The 18759-nt window shown below is 43.6% G+C and overlaps 6 protein-coding genes across 6 annotated transcripts; 3 read left to right on the top strand and 3 right to left on the bottom strand.

Annotated features, from left to right (window-relative positions):
* Positions 1-1144: 1144 nt before the first annotated feature.
* On the top strand, positions 1145-5609 carry PHALS_11105 (uncharacterized protein; the record flags this gene model as incomplete). The annotated part of the gene is made up of 6 exons (XM_024726642.1): positions 1145-2425; positions 2481-2750; positions 2822-3538; positions 3599-3856; positions 3934-4791; positions 4872-5609. The coding sequence occupies 6 exons, from the start codon at positions 1145-1147 to the stop codon at positions 5607-5609; spliced, it is 4122 nt and encodes a 1373-aa protein (XP_024577299.1).
* A 71-nt stretch (positions 5610-5680) lies between these two features.
* PHALS_11104 (kinesin-associated protein 3-like) lies at positions 5681-7807 on the bottom strand (the record flags this gene model as incomplete). The annotated part of the gene is made up of 6 exons (XM_024726641.1): positions 5681-6662; positions 6752-6768; positions 6848-6964; positions 7038-7131; positions 7203-7525; positions 7589-7807. The coding sequence occupies 6 exons, from the start codon at positions 7805-7807 to the stop codon at positions 5681-5683; spliced, it is 1752 nt and encodes a 583-aa protein (XP_024577298.1).
* A 91-nt stretch (positions 7808-7898) lies between these two features.
* PHALS_11103 (hd repeat domain-containing protein) lies at positions 7899-8823 on the top strand (the record flags this gene model as incomplete). The annotated part of the gene is made up of 5 exons (XM_024726640.1): positions 7899-8030; positions 8093-8302; positions 8364-8411; positions 8465-8623; positions 8701-8823. 5 exons carry the CDS (start codon positions 7899-7901, stop codon positions 8821-8823), a joined length of 672 nt encoding a protein of 223 aa, XP_024577297.1.
* A 126-nt stretch (positions 8824-8949) lies between these two features.
* Positions 8950-9429, bottom strand: PHALS_11102 (14 kda zinc-binding; the record flags this gene model as incomplete). Its single annotated transcript, XM_024726639.1, has 1 exon — positions 8950-9429. One exon carries the CDS (start codon positions 9427-9429, stop codon positions 8950-8952), a length of 480 nt encoding a protein of 159 aa, XP_024577296.1.
* Positions 9430-9474: 45 nt separating this feature from the next.
* Positions 9475-9976, top strand: PHALS_15477 (uncharacterized protein). The gene has a single exon (XM_024726638.2). The coding sequence runs from the start codon at positions 9634-9636 to the stop codon at positions 9832-9834; it is 201 nt and encodes a 66-aa protein (XP_024577295.1). The 5' UTR covers positions 9475-9633; the 3' UTR covers positions 9835-9976.
* Positions 9977-13857: 3881 nt separating this feature from the next.
* On the bottom strand, positions 13858-14132 carry PHALS_11101 (uncharacterized protein; the record flags this gene model as incomplete). Its single annotated transcript, XM_024726637.1, has 2 exons — positions 13858-13933; positions 14005-14132. 2 exons carry the CDS (start codon positions 14130-14132, stop codon positions 13858-13860), a joined length of 204 nt encoding a protein of 67 aa, XP_024577294.1.
* Positions 14133-18759: the final 4627 nt, after the last annotated feature.

Here is an 18759-nt window from a genome sequence, read left to right as displayed (position 1 = left end):
AAAATCTGCATCTATGTGTTCGGAACGTGAATCGTCGAATCTGTCTTGGTACAGCACCTTGCAGTCGTTGAAAACCATAATCGCGTCTGAACAGAATTTTTATACACTCTCAAAAACAGGATTCAAACATTAAGCATTGATAAGCCCATGGTGGTCATGGTCGATTTGAATCTGTGAACAGCCGGCCCGCTGAAGCTGCAGAGCATACTGGTTGACAAGCTCGCTGAGCACAGCCGTACATACCTTGACCCGAGAATGATGCAGGACTGGCGGTAAAGGCACCGGAACGCATATTCTCTGAGTTTTGGCAGTCTCCGCGACGGACGTGACTAACAGACGCAAATTGGCTTCAGCAACATATCCTCACAGACTTATGACAAATCATTTTCATCTCGCCAGTAAGATTTTACTGCCCTCGAAGGTACGCAAATAACCCAAAGTTGTCACGAGAGTACCAGCTTTTTGTCTGGGTGACAGGTAAATCTGGTGGAGATCGCGGTGCGCACCAAAGAGAATGTCACTAACTGCTCGAATCAAATTCGCACGCCCAGAATTTATCAAACAAGGTTTGCTCGCCGTCCATACAAATGGACACGATCCTGCTCTCTCTCTGCCGATGACCCTGGCCCATCTCTCAAAGTGCACAATCTCAAGGTGACACGTGTACACATCTCAATGCAACGGAGTCGTAAATAAATGTGCGTGCGACTTTCGCTTGCGCTTAGCGCTAGGTTTCACCTCCCGAACAAACCACCAAGCTCTAGCACGTGACCACTTGCATCACACCTATTGTCTCGCCGCACTCAGTGACGACCAAGCCTAACCGAGCCTCGTGACCACCTCGAAAGGGGTCTGCAGGTCTTTCTTGGGCATCGCAACGCGCGTCGGCTGACACAACGGAGAGTTGCAGCAGGGTTACAGCTGGGTTGACCCGATGATGGTGGGACTTTTTAGGTTTTCAGTGGTGCGACTCTGGGATAAATACGCAAATTCCACGACTACACATCACCGTTCAAGAGTATAACAAAATTAATATGAATAATTTATTTAGAATTATTTGACTGATGAATTCTCTAGATTTGGTAAAAACTTCCGGTTATCAATATTTTACGCTGTCACGATTCGATTTCAACCAGCGCAACAAATGGAGCAAGTGACAGAGAGCATTTTGTCGTCTAGCTTGCCCGAGACCAGTGATGATTTGGCCTTTGATATGGAGATACGCCTTTGGCGCTTAGAGGTTGCTCTTGCTGCGCGGAAATTGTTGTCGCTAGGCCGCTCTTATGAGGTTCACTTCACGTTGCCTCGCGGTCCGGTGTTGAATTTGCAGCTACTGACGCACTTTGGATTTTCGGTCTTTGCTCTTATGAATTCGCACGTGTTCCAAGTGCAAAAAATTGGGAATTCTCGGTATCCAATGGAGTTTCTGGACAAAGTAGCGGGTAGATCTGTCGCCCCTATCTACACAATTGAACCGGATGACTTTTTCGTCGGAATGGACGTTCATGATTTTCTTCTCTGTCCTCGTAAACTCAAGCAGCTTCACTTTGACGTAGCTTCTATAGGTGAAGATATTGTAATCAAGAAAGAGCACGATGAATGTACAAGTAGGACAATCGCGCTTCGTTTCATACGCATGGGGAACTCTATGCAACCTGATCTGAGGATGGGACGTACACCAGGAAGAATTTTGCGTGTGCTTGATGAGATTACAATTTGTCATCAGCAGCTTGTAAAACGGTATGATGTTATGATTCAACAGGATCGATTGACAGTACAGCGACTGCACTCCGCAAAAAAGCTACTCATGTACGTGAAGATTATGACTGGAGATGCGAAAAACGTCTTGATGAAGGACAGAACATTTCAATTTATTGATTGCTTTCAAAAATGGTATATTGCAATCATAAATGAAGAAGAAGAAGTTGTTGATGTAGACAAGGATGGCGTCAATACTCATGAAGACAAGCTTAATCTGTCAATGAAGGACATGTTAGTCGATATGCGATATGAACGTACGAGACACGGTGACTACGACAATTGCAATGTCCCCTCAGCACCTGCATCCATCCTGCGTCACAAACGCTCACCATTACAGTTCTCGGGACCGTCATCTAGCATGACGAAAAAACGAGTCACATTTGCTGAAAAAACTGATCCAGGTGAAGTCAGTGTTATCACCAAACGTGATTCGACGCAAACCAAAGCTTCAGCTTCGGCCATCTTGCCTTCCCTACAGGCTGAGCGAAACCAAAAGGCTTCTAAACCCAAGAATTTTGGGGTGGAAGAAGGCCAATTGTACCTCCAGGCCTTATTTAGCCCAAATGTTGACATTGTGTCTTCTCTTAACGAGTTGGCAGTAGTTGTGCAAACTCTGCCGATTTCGACCATGAGCAAGGAATTTAAATTAACTGCGGGACTCAAGGTGCATACCCTTTTCCGCCATACTGGCATTTTGATACTGACACTTTTTTTATCAGCTTAGGCGCGAGTTACAAAAAACTGGTTCATCTCATTACATTGCGCGATTTCGCCTTGGCCATATATCATTTGATTGCTCTGGTGTTAGTGATCGAGAAGTTACGATTGGTGCGCTGTCGAGGCTAACGAGGGCAGTGAGTGAACATCAAAGGCTGTACGGTAATATGCTTTCTTACTTAAAAAGTCATTTTGGGTTTTGCAAAAACAATGATACCCGAAAAGTGAAGGATGCGACATTTAGTTATCTTGTCACTAAGAAAATAGTGTGGGTATGTTTGCCTTTTTACAATCTATGGATTTGTTCTTCCTTAAAACTGAATTAGATTTTTGTTGTGTGTAGTTCCATGAGCAATTTCATGAAGATATTGACAATGTTGTTGTGTGCGATATAGTTGCGCACATTCAGCAATTTCCACTTGTATGTAGACGAGGAACATCTCTTCCTAGCACGAAAAGTGAAGTAGTTGACGCGTTAATGGCATTTCTCATGAAATTGGTTGATCAATTTGAGGATAGCTTGCAGCAAGATCGCGCAAAACAGATTAAAATTGAATCTCAAACCGACCTTTGTGAAACTTACCAAGACATCGAGGCATACGAGCAGAATAATATTATTGAACTGGAGAATGAACATGGAAGTAAAAAGTCCGATGCTAGTAGGGTTGCAGAATTACGGTCTTTGGGAATTCTGCGTAAGCGGCACTATGCTCCCCGGGAAGCAGAACAATATGAGCGTGGTGCACCTCGTCCGCGTTTGTCATACTCTGATACGCAAATGTCACAATCATCTGAGAGGAGCTACGTTAAACAGCAGAAGGAGGGTACAGCGGCAGCAAACGCTACACCTTTGTTTGTGGAGGACCGAAGCGGTTCAGGATTGAACTGTGATGTACCATCTCGCTCTGAAGATGAAGTCGCGAAGGCTAAGTCAGAAATTTATCAAGAGCTATTAATGTTACTTTTTAAAGATCAAGAGAGAATTGTTGGTTTAGTCAGAGGAATTTCGTGGGATCTCAATGTGAAATCGAAAACGGTTATGGTATCGTCGAAGCTTACGGTAAATAAAATACTTTCCAAACGGCTGTTCATATTTAATTTATTGTGAATGATATGACAGATCTATCAAACTGTGACACGGCAAAATGATGGTCAAATCAAATGCATGCTCTGCGCATCCGAAGATGTGGTCGAGGCTTGTGGGGAAGGATCAGATCTAGACGATGCGAAGAATCAGGCGACTTTAGTTCTGGTCAACTCACTATATGGGATAATCCAGACTTGGAACACAATACTTGCAACATTCAATGATCGACTCAAGCAAACTCCAACTTCTTTGATGGCTGGCAACGAAACTCAAGCCAAGCATCATGAAAAGGTGCGTACACATTGGTAATTTTGTCAATGAGAATTATTAATTAGTGATGTATCGCGATTTTTTCCTCACGAGAACAGGTCTCATGTTTAGAAAAACTAGTTCCACCTCTATTTATGTATTTTATTAAAGTTCGCGACACACTTGTCATTTCCACAGCATGCATCAATGCGAGAGATGCAAAGCGTTCTGCCAACGAAAGATGGCGTGATATCCTGGAAACTTTAATCAAGATAAAATCCAGTCAAACTCTTTTATCTTCTTCAAGTGTGAATTCTGAAGCAAAAAGAAATTTAGCAGTGGTACATCCAACTTCGTCGAGTGAGACGCCCCTCACTCAAGTAAAAAAAACCAATCTGATACTTTGCAGTGATGACGAGATGGATGATGATGTCGATGACTATGACTCCGACGGGATGGACTGCGATGATTGGGATCCATCTGGAATAAAAACGACCCCAGATGCAGATAGTGCGAGCAAACAAACAAACGCATTCGAAAATGAGCTGAAAATGTACTATGATGAGCGCTCCGAGAACGATTGTACTGATGATGCCAAATTTCGCGCAGCAATTCGTAGTCTGTTTACACCTGAAGATGACCTGTGTGCTGGAATTGATAGACTACGAGCCTCGCTCAAATATCGTGGAGCTGAAAATGGACAGATTGTTCCCAATGTCACTGCAACTATAAAGATGGAACGTCTGCAAGAAGGCATATATGAAGTTTTTGTCAATGTTAATGAAGTCATTTGTTTTAAGGCATCGAAAGTGTCAAAGTCTGATGCTTGCAATGCTGCTGTTAATGGTATGCTTGACGAGTTGAACAAGATTCGGTCGGTCTGGGCACAATTACTTCATTTTTTGGACGTAAAATCGCTAGCGCATACATCACCAACTGATTCTTTCCACGATCTCAAGTTGTCGGGGATTGCAAGGGTAGGTTACAATATCTACGTAATACTCTCTGATGCAGTTCATTTAACGTGCCTACGCCTTACCATGCCTCGTATTACCAGATTATAACTACGGTAGAAGACCCACCCGGCTTGACTTCAGCTCGGGACTCTGGCTCAGGCGCTAGTATCCACTGCACCGTACGAGTAGATGGCTTTGTGCTTTGTCGGGCCACTTGGAGCTCAGAAATAGAAGCTCGTCGCTTGGCTGAGTGGAGAGCAGTGCAATTTTTAATTGATTTGATCGATTGTGGTCTTGATTCTAAGCCAACGGAGGGAGACGATGAAAAAATAAAGATTGAAAATGAGCTGCCCATGGTGAGCAGCTCCGTCGCATGGTCAAGCCTTGTTCGTATTCAGGATGCATCAAATTTTAACAACTTTCACGAATTTCGTGTTGAGGCATTCTGGTGCCGTACGCGCGATGGGATGGTACCTGAAGAGTTTCCACAAAGCCGACATATCGTGATCACACAAACGCGAACAATTGGAATGGAAAAAATGGAGAATGCAGTTCGTAACCTTCATGAATCGACGATGGCGTTTTTCCGCTTAGAGTCTGCGCATGATCATTGGAAGTTTGTGCGACAATTAGTTCGCTATTCAGAGAAACGAAAGCGAAACTCGCGAGCACTTGTGCTTTCAATCTCGCCTGCATGCCCGTACGATATGTATTTGATTCCGCCCGGAGCATCTGTTAATAGTGAAAACAACAATTATTGGCCGGAAAAGGCATTGCCACGCATTGGAGTTGATCGTAAGAGTGTGGTTGGTTTCGTTACAAAAAAGAAACTTGACTGATGTAGTCGTAAAAGGGATTCAAATTAATTTCTATTTTTTCTTACGTTCCTCAAGTTTAAGTGCAAAGTAAATTACTCATCATCATCATCGGCTTTGCCACCGTTGTGATCCATTCCCCGGTGCTTGGAAAGCATCGTGTTATGCTTTTCAACGTGGATCATCTCAAGGTATTCAGCATTGTGAATTTCAAACCTACGCCGGCAAATTAGATGACCAAACTCACCTTTCGTTTTATTGTCATTCAACTCGTGATCAAGAATCAAGTCCATGACTATGTCACACATTCGACGCACTTCAATATTAGAGGATTCAGCTACAAGAAGTAAGTCCGGCACAAAGCCTGCACCAAAGACGATTTCTTCAAAAGTTTCAGGATGCCTCAACATCCGATAAAATGCATAAAGCAGCTGCAATGTGAGCTCCCTATCGTGCTGTTTTTCTTGAAATAAAGAGTGCAGGGTGCGTATGAGTCGAGAAGATGACAATAAAGGAGCACACCGTGGTTCTAGCGCAAGCGCACTTACAAAGAGTACGACTTCAAGGATCATATCATCCTGTGAGAACCCTGGCACCAAAAACTTGTTTAAAAGTGGAATCAATGCGTGGTCCGTCACTAAAATGTCCCATGAAGTTTTCGACGAAAGATCATTCGGTGTCATGTTTGCTAGCGTTGCCAACACTTCAATTGAAAAGTCATGGTTATCGGTATTAAGGCATAGTTCGATGAAAGGAACGACGAATGGAGCCCACATGGCACGATATTTGTATGCCTTTTCGCTAACGAGATCCTCTTGCAATGTGTAGGACCACAGTGAAATATTTCGAATTACTTTCATCAATAGTAAATCGCGGGTGCGAAAGACACGAGTGGCGAGGGCTTCTAGTCCCCGATTTTGACACATGAGCTCAGCGTTGCGCGCATTGTGGCTAAGATTCACTGCCAGCGCTGCAAGCTCCTTCGCCACCACATTTTGTGGAAAATTTATCACCAACTGCATGACAATTGGAATCGCATCCGTATATGTAAACATAGACTTGCATCGGTCGTCAACGCTAAGATGGTAAAGAATTCGCAGTGAAAATGCTCGAAAAGGCGGCTTTTTAAGAAGCTCCACCAGCTTTGGAATGAGGCTATTTTTTACAAGCACTTCACGTATAGCTGGGTCAAATGACAAATTAAACAACAACTTTAATGCTGTTTGAATGGTCTTGTCGTGGTTACAATTTAGGTATCGCACCAGCTTTTCAACCACCATAAGCTCCACCATAGCATCTTTGTTTTCTTCAAAAATGCTTAATTTTTTAAGGAACGTGATAGTCAGGATGACCAAGTCGGGCGCTACTCGGTCCAGTAACTAGATTTTAATTCAGAAAATTTCCACGCAAATTGATCATTTGTAATTACAACTACAGCTTAAGCACACATACCTTAGTAAGAAATAGAACAACCTTCCGTTTGACCATTTTGTGCTCAGTATGAATGTCTTCTGCGAGGTTTAGCAGCACGCTAAAGCACACATTGCTGTAAAATTAAAATTAGAAAAAATACCTTCGTGACCACTGTGCCCACTAAACGAGGTACGCAATTCTTACAGCAATTGATCTTGTTTCCTCATGCGCCTATTGTTGCGCTTTTTCTCGCGATCAATCTTTGCTAGAATATCGTTCGTCGAGTTGGTATCTACATTTGAGACATCCTTTGCCGCGGCTATCAGCTGTTTTTCTTCTTCGAGACGAAGATCATGACGCTTTAGTTCAAACTCGACAATTCTAAGCGTTACAGTTCCGATTCGATAGTTCGCCAAAACGAGATGAAGCTGCAAAAAATTTGAAAAACACCAAAAGATACGCATCAATGTAAGTGAGAGGTCGTAACTCTTTTTGTATTCGTCATTCAGCACGCGGGAAAGCAGACTCTAAGCCGGCGATGCAAGCACAAAGTAAGCACAAGATGAATAATTTGATCAATCTCGACAGACCATAAGTGACTCGTCCTGAACAAGGCTTTCGATAAATCCAGCAAATTCTGCAAGCTGCAAAATCATTTTGGCTCCTTCTAGCTTAGATTCTACGTCATCATCATAAAGTTTTTCCATGTAGACATCTAACTCGCCCAATTTGGCCATGGATTTACGAGGAACCTCGCTCTTGACAACATGGCTCGATCCACGACTGGAACTGAGGCGAGAACTGCTCATGACTCGTGGTCGTTTTGAAAGTTGAAGCGACGTTGAAGCTTATTGACCACTAAAAGCTATTTGTGTAAGGATTGGTAATTTATTAAGGTAAATGACATCTTCTCGATTGGTGCATCGCACAGCTGCGTTTGTAGAGCAGCAGCTCAAGACAAACGACGCATCACACGACTGGCACCACATTGAACGCGTATGGAACATGGCGAGAATGCTGGCAAAAGAAGAGGTTGGTGCATTAAGTGTACCATTTGCAGTTGCTGTATTTTGCTGTTAAGGCATAGTGTGCAGTGTGTGTCTGAAGAGGATCTTGAAATTGTCGACTTGGCAGCTTTGCTCCATGACATTGATGACTGGAAGTACGAAAGTAATAAGGAGAATCCTACAAAGAGAGCACTTGCTTTTTTAAAGTCGGAGAGTGTTCCAAGTAGCAAGATTGAACGTGTGATGGCCATAATCGATAGAATGGGATTTAAGGAGGATTTAGAAGAGAAGGGACCGGTAGGGTTCCTACCTTGCTATTTTCGTTGTCAGTTGGTCTCACAGTGAGCTCACGTGTTAGCAATTGTGTTCAGTTGAGTATGGCTGTGTCCAAGATGCTGATCGACTGGTACGTTGCTTACAGTAAGTTAAATTTGTGACAAAGAAGTCAACGTTGATTAGGATGCGATTGGAGCGATTGGAATCGCTCGCTGCTTCACTTATGGAGGACACAAATTGCGACCGCTTTACGATCCGAGAATATCTCCCATCGAAAATATGACCAAAGAGATGTACATGGATGCAAATCGCCCAAATACTACCATAAACCATTTTTACGAGGTAAGAAGATTGACAACCGCTTGACAACAACTTTGGGATAGGAATTTGGGCGACTTACAGTGTTCACCGCTTTACAGAAGTTACTGAAGCTTCGTAGCATGATGAAGACGAATGCGGGAAAGCGTCTGGCTGAAGAACGCCACGCTTTTATGGAAACATATCTGGACCAATTTCACAAAGAAATTAGTGGTCGAGGCTAGATTTGGTATAGCGTGAATTCATAACATGATGACAAGGGCCGCTTAAGTTTTCGTTTTACGATAAATTGCTGCTTCAAAAGTAATTGTTTCGCTTACTTCTCTCGCTTCCAGCACTACAGTTTGCCTTCATCCTGGAGGCCACCCTAACTTGCGTCCGCCAAGAAGGTGCAAGTGCAAATGGAACACAGACTGGCAACCATCGACGCCGTCGTTTATGACAATGCGAAAGCCATTCTCCAGGTTCTGTTGCTTGGCAACCAGCTTGGCTGCATATAGCAGGTGACCTAAGATGGCTTGGTGACGTTCCTCAGCAAGAGCGAGCTGTGAAAGTCCATCTCGCTTTTTAGGGATAAGCAAAATATGTACAGGCGCCTGCGGATTTACGTCGTGAAAGGCCAGGCACTTTTCGTCCTCGTACGCGATCTTGGCGGGAATCTGTCCATTGATAATTTTATCAAAAATGGTTTCGCATGCAGAGACAGAAGATCCGGAGCATGCTGCTTCGTCAGCTTTGATACGTTCGTTTGAGCTCATGCCGCGGGATGTATTTGGGGCAAGTGGGTGGCGCAATAGTGAAGATCGATATGCTCGGCGGACTACTTGCATTCTAAAGGATAGGTGAAACCTTGCAAATCTGTTTTGTGTTTGTAATGTTCTCCTGATTACCTGTGTATGTACACATTACCCAATTGTCGACATAACAGGCTTAGTACTCGGTAGTCCTTATAGTAGACTTGCCTCACGTATATTTACAGTGATGTATTTTGTACGGCGAGTCTCTACGCCTTATTCACCCCGACGACTTGTCTCATGTTGATCGCAGGCAACATCGTCAATTCCTGCCGAAGTGAGGTAGTGGAAGCTGGAAACTTCGTTGATGTGCCGATCAGTCATAGATTACACTCACAGCGAATACAGCATATATTTCATCGGCGCTGCTCCAATTTGGACAGTTTCAATTGGTCATACTTGAAGTGCTTCTCCACAAAATCGCCCCGTTCGCCACCATAACCTTGATCCCATTCTGACTGTCCCCTGCTAAACCTTTAGCGCGCGTTTTGCCATCTCCATTCTTCATAAATCGCAAAGCAGCTATCCTTCGCCTCGATGAGTCTCACATTTTTGTCTTCTCCAGTGTGGCTACGATAAGCACGTACTCTGGTGTAACGGGGTAACACGAACCCTGAAAACAGGGGTGTGTGTGTCACACGAGATGTGCTTGGTGTCACCACACCAAAACAAGAGTACGCTACGGGGATAGGTAGCCAGTAGTTATGCATGTATTTAAATTTTACTAAATATATTTAGTATATTTAGGAAAATCTAAACTTTTAAAATTAGATTAAGAAAATAAATAAAATCCAGAGGCGTTTTCAAGTTACGAAAACGCGCTGCTAGAGCACCTCCAGCAGAAGATGCCTGCATCATTTACATCTATGGCGCCACCGTCGGTGACGGAAGATTTTTCCCGCCTTAAGACGCCCAGGGCGAGCGTTAAGGTCTTTAAGGGGGAAGATGGAGAGAATCCCCTGCTCTGGGTGAGAGAGGTCGAGATGGCCATCGCATCCGCCATGCTCCAGACCAAGCAACAGCGCATAGCGCTAGCCATCTCAAAGCTCGGTGGTCGAGCGCGAGAATAGGCACTGACGTGCGGCTCTTCGGTTGAAGCTGCGTTTCCCTCTTGGGCGAAGCTGAAATCGCAGCTCCCACGAGTGTTCTCACCACCTAATCAGGCATATCGCGTACGATCGCGCTTCCTTGCCGCCTGGCAGGGCAACAAGGATTTGGTGGACTCTGTCCAAGAGATGCGCACTCTCATCGCCGGGATGGGGCGATCTATAACCCGAGGAGCACCCGCGCTTTTCACTTCACAAATGACAATCTATCCCTCCACTTACTTGTCGCTCTTGACTGTTCCCTAGTGGATTCATCACACGTAAGTACTGACTCACTAGTACCGTCACATCTTGACACAAAATGTAGCCTTCATGTGATCTTTAAATTCTGACCCTATTAAAGCGACTTGGTGTCGCCATTAACAACAAATGACCTTTGACATGAGGGGCAAGGACTCCCATTCACCTCGCTTATCTATAGGCCATGGCATAGAAGGACTCGATCATAGCAGTTCTTTACCACCCCACCAGAGTTACACTCTGGAGATCACGTCATACAATCGACCTTTTTCATCTTAACCGATATACACTCTAAAGACAGAGATTCCCTTTACTGTAACAACCTGAGACCTCGGCTCATTGCCGCTTCTGCCTGTAGAGCTCTGCTCGAGGCACCTAGCAATACCATCGCTATGGGCTTTGGACGGAAACTCTGGCAGCTTCACGCTTGCGATAAAAGCGTTTCTACTTCCCTTTAGAGGTAGATACATGATTTGCCAAAACCCCACCAGGTGATATTGAAATTACCTTTCATGGGATATAATCGACCCATATCTCGCGACATCTTAGCCAAGCCTTACCTAGAATAAGACTTTATACTATGTTTCAAATTTCACTAAAAGTTTTGACAGACATGTTGACACTTTAACCAGTTCATCAGTCGCAAACGCACAGATACCGTATTCATATCTTGACGTCTTCAGGTTTTGTCGGCTGTCTTAATAGTCGCGCGCCGTATGTGATTGCAGAGTTTTACACGGCCTTACTATGCCCGGGACGTTAATTCAACAACCGATAACCCTGGGGTGTGGGTCCCACTTTCTTGAAAAATGGCTTATTTCACGGCTGTTTTTCGATGAGACTAACCTGTTCCTCTACCGACACCCAAATCAAAGTTGGCAAACGCCTCTAGACAAGCGGCCATTAACCTCCAGCTCCTTGCTACCGTCGGGACCCGTGATAGACGAAGGCTTGTAAAGCTGATATATTTGCTCTAGGAACAGGTATCCGAACACTGAATGCTCCATCGCCGGAGACTATTCAATCCCATGTCTTGACCGTGTATCCTACAAGTGCAACGGGGCTGCCGTGCATTTGCATTTTCTTATGAGGTCAGTTAGCAAAGGTATTACGACTGATCTTGAGCGCTTCACCCAGATGCGATATTGAGAGCCTTTAATATAATAAGGTGTCCAGTAAAGTCTAGTATATCAAGATTACATAGATTTGAATCAGTTTTATTTGGACTAAAACTAAATAGATACGACTTTAATTATCATGATGAAATTTTGATTAAATGACGTGCGGCTAACAGACTACGTGTGCATCGGGTCCCTCTTTTTCAGTGCTACTTCGTTCTCATGAAATTGTTACGTCGGTGCTTCTGAACCAAATACACTTAAGTGCAATGTCTCGCCAACTAGTATTATATCCAATCTGATTGTACCAAATGTGCCCGATGTAAGTACGGAAGATCACAGTCTTACCCCGTTTTAATAAGTATAAAATTTTTTTAAGCATGAAAAACGTTTCAGCAGAGGTGTTTTTATCAGCAGGTTCATTATGAATTGATCATGTCCCCTTCAAATCGTATCAAAATGGAACGTGTTTGATATCGTGCCTGTGGGAGCGACCGCCACCTGATTTTGCGCTACATCCAAATACCAGCACACTTTCGCTGTCATTTGTGACACAGAGCTTGGTAAAGCGTCAGCTGAGCTCGATCTTTTTCAGGTTAAGTTTGACGCATTTGCAGCACCCTCCTGCACAGCAGGTTCTGACTTCAATAATCCGCATATAAATAGCATCGCTATTCAGACCGTCTGTTCCGACCTGGATCGTAACCGAGAGTCCCTATCCAACTACGTACTTATTTTGCTGTTCTGCTTTGAGAATTGCATCTAATTTTTGGCATTCAGTTTCAGCTAACTCAAAATATATACATTCTATTATACCTAACAATAATGCTATCTAAATTGCTTGACGCAAGGCTAACAACTCATGGACACACCGATCTCATTTTGGCGGAGCCAGATCATCTTTATTTTTCCCAATAATTTGAATTCTCTGGTTTCTAAACTATATCACCAAATTTTTATATCAACTTTGTATAAAGATATTTGCATAAGCTTACAGAAGAGTAAGGCGAATGTTTACAATAGTAGTATTCGTATCACGTTGCAGCGGCATGGAGCGGTGTCGATAAATTCTGGAGGATTTTCATCCCCCCAGGGGAAGCAAGTCACCGCTGTCAGAAACATCTAGCGGCCGAAAAACCATCGTCCTCTGCTACTCAAGCTGCACTCTGTATACCTTTGAAGTGCGTCTTAGAACGAGGATGCTCACGGCTATCTTTTCAGCTGTAAATTTCCGAAAAATTCGAGTTTTGCCGGTCATGCTCGCCCCACCTAGTATCAGACGGCGCTGCTTGAAAAGCCAAGTCCATGCAGGCGCTACGCTGGAGAGCATGATGCACCGTGTCCAATAACTGAGTATATGTGACGGGGTGCACTCCGCACTATATTCTAAAGACGTTCACCTTACACTATTTTCGTCACTAATGCTCAGACCCAAAGCCAAGTGCAAAAATACCAAAGCACCACGATGAATTATAACTACCAGCACTGGTACTTTCAAGGAGGATGATACGTAGGTTTGTGTGCTGCCAGCTCAAGCAATGCAGTACATCGATACCGCATTATGAATGAGAAAATTTGATTGGAAATAGAATAGCAACCCAAGTGGTTACTTTTTTGATAGATTTTGGTCCCGAGACGACATGACGACAGGCGATCAAAGCTCCGAAAGCGCAAATGATTTGCATAGAGCGATAATCGATTGGCTCGATGCGCTCGCTAGCTAAGTAAATACGATAGCGAAACACCTTTTCAAACATCTCCATCAAGCGTCAGAACTTGCTTCTACTTAGGACCGCGTATGTTAAGCCAATCATTTGACGGAAGATTTGGAGGACACTTTGGTCTTGCAGGAGAGAAAATGAATGCTAATGACTTGATCTGGCCATGACCAAGATGATCCATCGGAGCTTGCACGATAATGCATTTTTGTAAGCAGTACCTCTATAGATAAGGCATCCCCTAGTATGACTGGTGTTAGGTGACACAAATGTTTGTGCCATCTATCCAGTTGTACAGCCTGCGATCAAAAGTTCTTGTACAATGGCGAATTTTCCGACCCCGAACAACGATAACGATCTGCTATAACAGCGATGGTGGCAGACCGCCCCCCGGGCGATAATATTTATTTTCAATCTTAGGACTTGCACCGAAACCTTCCACGTGCATTTGTCTTCTTTCTAGAATGCGGCTTGGATTGCAATGCATGCGGAACACATTCTTCCTGCCGTGAAGGCCGCTCGAAGTACGTCTGGAGAGGTTTCCACAAGAGCATCATCGGTATAAAATCTTACAAAACTTAGAAATGAGAGAATATTTTCCTAGCTATCTGGCAGCACCATCCTAGTCGTAGAGGAAACATCTGTGATGGTACAAAGCATCAGCACATATTGTGTCACTGCTCTCTCAATTAAAAATGAAATACTGGAAAGTTCACAAAATTCACCGATTCACCTATTGTCGAAAATAGTCGGGGAAGCAAGACGACCTACTGACCAAGATCTAAGCTCTATTGAACCGCTTTGAGATTGAGATGGATAGGATCTAGCTTTAAGAACGCAACTCTCTTTGAGAAAGGTCGCTTTCGCAGCCAAGAATTGGTGGTCGCTGATATCACCATACGGGAGTTAAGGTGCTGGGAAATGTTTAGGAAAATCAGAAGCTTCCTACAATTACGTACGACAGTCGACTAACAAAATCAGCAGGCAGCACGCGGAGGTATTGATTTCGACCGCGGTAGTCGCGAATTGCACGAAAGCATTAGTAAAAATATTGAAGGATATGCTATAAATTATGTTGAGTATTTGAGTGAAGTTTGGAGGTTTTGACAGCGTGTAAAGTTGTATCGTCCAAAAGTTAAGAGTTGATGATAATTTCTCGATGAGATTGAGCGTCATGCGCAGAGCGACATAATAGCTGAGAGCTAGGATGCGCAAAAGCAATACGCTTATAACACACACAACGTAAATGTTTTGTCGACTGCAGGTAGCTTATTGACACCATCAGCATCTGCGGTCAACAAGTTGAAGTTGCGACGGCATTTCTCTAAGCCAGCAACGATCATGGTTACGGATCCTTTTTCAAAGTTGTTTGTCGATCTGCGGTGCAGTTTTTATAGGCATATGCGTTCAGACCTTCCGTGCACTAAAAAACGTTTCTGTGCGTGGTTTTTTGTGCAATGCAACTGATATCGAAGCTCGAAAATCTTGATACAAAGGCAAATATTTCTAAGTCGCCTTTGATTTTAGAAATAACACAACGCAGTCTCTATTCTCGAATTATTTTCCAGAGTGAACACGATTTGATTCATGTAAATTTAAGCTGAAAGTCAGTTGATCTTGAACGACCACGCTTTGATGCGCCCTGCAGAAGTTGCATGAGCCAAGCACCAACAACTTATTCAGATGCATACACGATATCTTCATATCCTTGAAATGGATATAGCGCCAATAAATTAATAAATTTGACTCCTAAAACCCATTAATGTCACAGAAAAAGATAAAGATCAATGCGTAGTAGTCTTGATCGTACTTTGCGGGTACATGTAGGATGGATGAATTTCAAAGAAGTATTGATGCTTTTGCGACCGGCTGTGTCTTGTACCGCGGTATATATCGATTTATTCGTATCTAATATTTTATAATCACTGCTGGCTCTATACGTGTTGTAAAGACACATTCAGGAACTTGAGGTCCAACAATAAAGACTAAATTTAACAATAATCAATGTGCGACGAACATTTTGATTTGATCGACCACAAATCTTGTGGCTTTTTTTTATCTATCTGTCAGATAAAGCCCATGAGAAAAAGTATCCAAAGTTGCATATACAGGAGCTCTATCATTTTATACGCGTGGTTTGGTCACTACGGATCCAGAGATATCGGCTATAGATAGTCCCAATTAGCTGTAACATTGTACTTCTAATCCAAAAAAGCCCATGTAAATTTGACTACCAAACTCCTACTGAAATGGACACGCTGGCTAAGGTGCCGCCGTATGTAGTGTAATTTGACTCGTTAGCAAGTTTGCATGTGCGCACCGATGTGCTTACCCACTCATGATTGGTGAGTCATCAATACATAGCGCTCAATGCAAGTTGTTTGTTTTTTTCTTTTGAGGTGGCCACTTAAAGGGTATCACATGCCTCGTACATTTTCCGATTTTCATGACTCTCATCGTAAGTCGTCACTACACACAGATTGTCATGTGAGTCAGTGCTGTAATGCAGCAAGGTTAAAATAAGTTAATACTCGCGCGGTTTAATACAGGGATATCCATTTTTTGCGCTCTTGGCTTGCCATTTCCTTACAGCGCAACGCATACTCCGTCTGACCCGCACGCTGTACGTATCGCTTCATCGATTGGCGTTGTAACCATTATGACATGTGACAAGTTATAGCTGGAACGGTACGACATATAATTCACCATATTTAGCTGATTCTGCTTGTACCTTGCCTCAGAGGTGTGCTAAGTACAATAGGATAAACATGTTTTTTATTTGAGTTGTAGTGACGACGTCGTTGTGTACAATGGCGCCTGCTTTTCTTGATTACAACCGGCGTATAGCCAAGAAGATGCATTCCTAGGGTTATTAGTTTATTTCTGTTTATTGCAACGATCAAAGCGCCTAGTAAACACGGAAGATGCAACATCGATTTAATTGTGTGGCATTCTTGACAGGCACAATCTGATGTATCTTCTACAAGATTACTGGAACCTATACCAGATCGGCGAAATGTACAATATTATTGTGCGATTAGCGACCATTTAACGATTAAATGGTGGTTTGGCCTGAGAGTTGTATTGTAATCGTTTAAGTAGTTGGTCAGGCCAAACCTATATCGGGGTTGGAGGCACTAACAATACTCCAACGGCTATTTATTCTGCTAGATCTGCCCGTAAGCTATGCTACCCAGAAAATAATTATTTAAGGGATCTTCATTACAGCCAAGACACATTATATTTGCAAATATTTTATCTGAGCGCGTTCGCCTGAGCACCGCTCACAGGCGGTCTATGTTTCTCCTTACGTCCGACTTCCCGCGCTCTGTACGGCTGTGGAGAGCTTGATCGTCGTGATAGATGTAATGCAGGGTGGTCACCGTACAATTTGGAATAATGCTCGTGCGCTCGACAGTCTTTGTGGCATAGGCAGCCACCACATAGAGTCCCATCCGAAGTACGAACCCTAGTGTGAGTGATATTGCTCTGTTCGACAAAACCTGATAAAATTTACCAACTGGACCAAGGACTTGACCAAAGGCAGCCAGATAACTTTTCAGCGGCACATTCTCTACTGAACCCGGAGTTTGCGCCGAAATTGCGACTGAAAAAACCTTTCATAAGCACAACCCATTCATTATCCTTTCTGACTCAGAATTTCGGAGTAGAAGGCTGTACCAGTCGACTGTGCTTTCACACTAGCTCGTTGGTATGGGTTAATTTTTTGTGAAGCAATCTCTGAAGCATTGTCCAAGTTGATTTCATGACTCACTCTTTATCTGGGGTGATACACGTTGTGCGTCACGCCGTACTGCATAGCTTCTTCGCTCCTACCAACCTGTCCATTGCAATAAGTATACCGGCTTATTATTCCTTTCACATATCCCCATCAAACAAGATATCCAGCCGTGTGAGAGATAGTTGGGGAAAAATGACCCATGAGACTACCCCGGTTGCTCCGTTCATAAGTAGAAAATGTTTCTTTCCAGCAACGAGTAGAGCTTCACTGCTTCGCACGGTGGGATCATCTCACGGTGGTTCTGACTCTACAGTATCGGGATATAAAGCATAAATTTTTCCTGTGATCATGATATTCAAACGCTTCTATTGCGACTTTTAGCCCTGTGACCCCTTTCGTTCTATCATGAGGATCAGCGACACCCAGTCGCTTCGACTCTCCATAGGCCCTGGCACAGGAGATCTCATCGCGCAGCTGGTCTTATCCGCAATCCACGCTGAGGATCACGATATACAGTCGTTATCGTCTATTTTGACACACGACTCTGGTTCGCTGCTTAACCTTATCAAAATCTACTCGGAACACATAGTGAAACTACTGCGAGCTAGTTCAAAAATATAATATCCTATTTTTCAAGCGCCAAAAGTGATTTTTCTTCTTGGCAGAGGTGGTTTATCGACTATCCCGAGCATCAACACCAAGATTATTCGTGACACCTAACATTTTTGTCATCTAGTCGATCCGTCAGTTGTGGTGTTCAAGCAAAGCCATACCTGAATTGTGATCATATCTAAATATCTGGACCAGAACAATGCGATATTTCACGCTCTCGGCGTCCTCAGACTTGACTGGAATACTAAACATCGTGGGTGTGTCTCTATTGTAAGACGCACAAATTTGGTATCGGTATTTGAAATTGTTATTGCCGCCGCGTACTATATACTGTTTCGACATTCGCGTATCTTACGCAATTGAACGGCGTTTTGGAAGGAATCAAAACGGTTCAGATCTTCCCAAAGAGCGGGGTGGGCGATATCAACAATCAGGAAACTTGGTATGTCAATTCCACAACTCCTCGACATAGCCACTCATTTAGGCCCATTGCCACGACCTACACTAATCACAAAAGAGCTCAAGTCTTTCCAGTAGACCATAGGCGCTGCTGGGAGTCGACGTTTCTCCGCGAGGTATTTGACATATGTTAATGCGTAGGAGCCCAACTCTGAGTACTCACTAGCCGAAAGCAAGGAGACACGCAAGGTGCAGATTTTAAGTGCATTCACGAAAAGAGCTGCTACGAGTATTTGGTAGCTAGAAGTCTCTCTATTTCTCTTCAGCATGGCTAAGGTGCTCATAAAACTTCTAGGACTCCATCCGTCCTACACATTCGATACAAAAAAAATCATTTTTAATGAGGTAGAGTGGACATTGAGCCCCCGCTT

Source organism: Plasmopara halstedii, assembly GCF_900000015.1.
Source record: "Plasmopara halstedii genome assembly, contig: Scaffold_526, whole genome shotgun sequence".
In the NCBI taxonomy this organism is placed as follows: domain Eukaryota; phylum Oomycota; class Peronosporomycetes; order Peronosporales; family Peronosporaceae; genus Plasmopara; species Plasmopara halstedii.
This window is presented reverse-complemented; position numbering and strand designations above follow the sequence as displayed.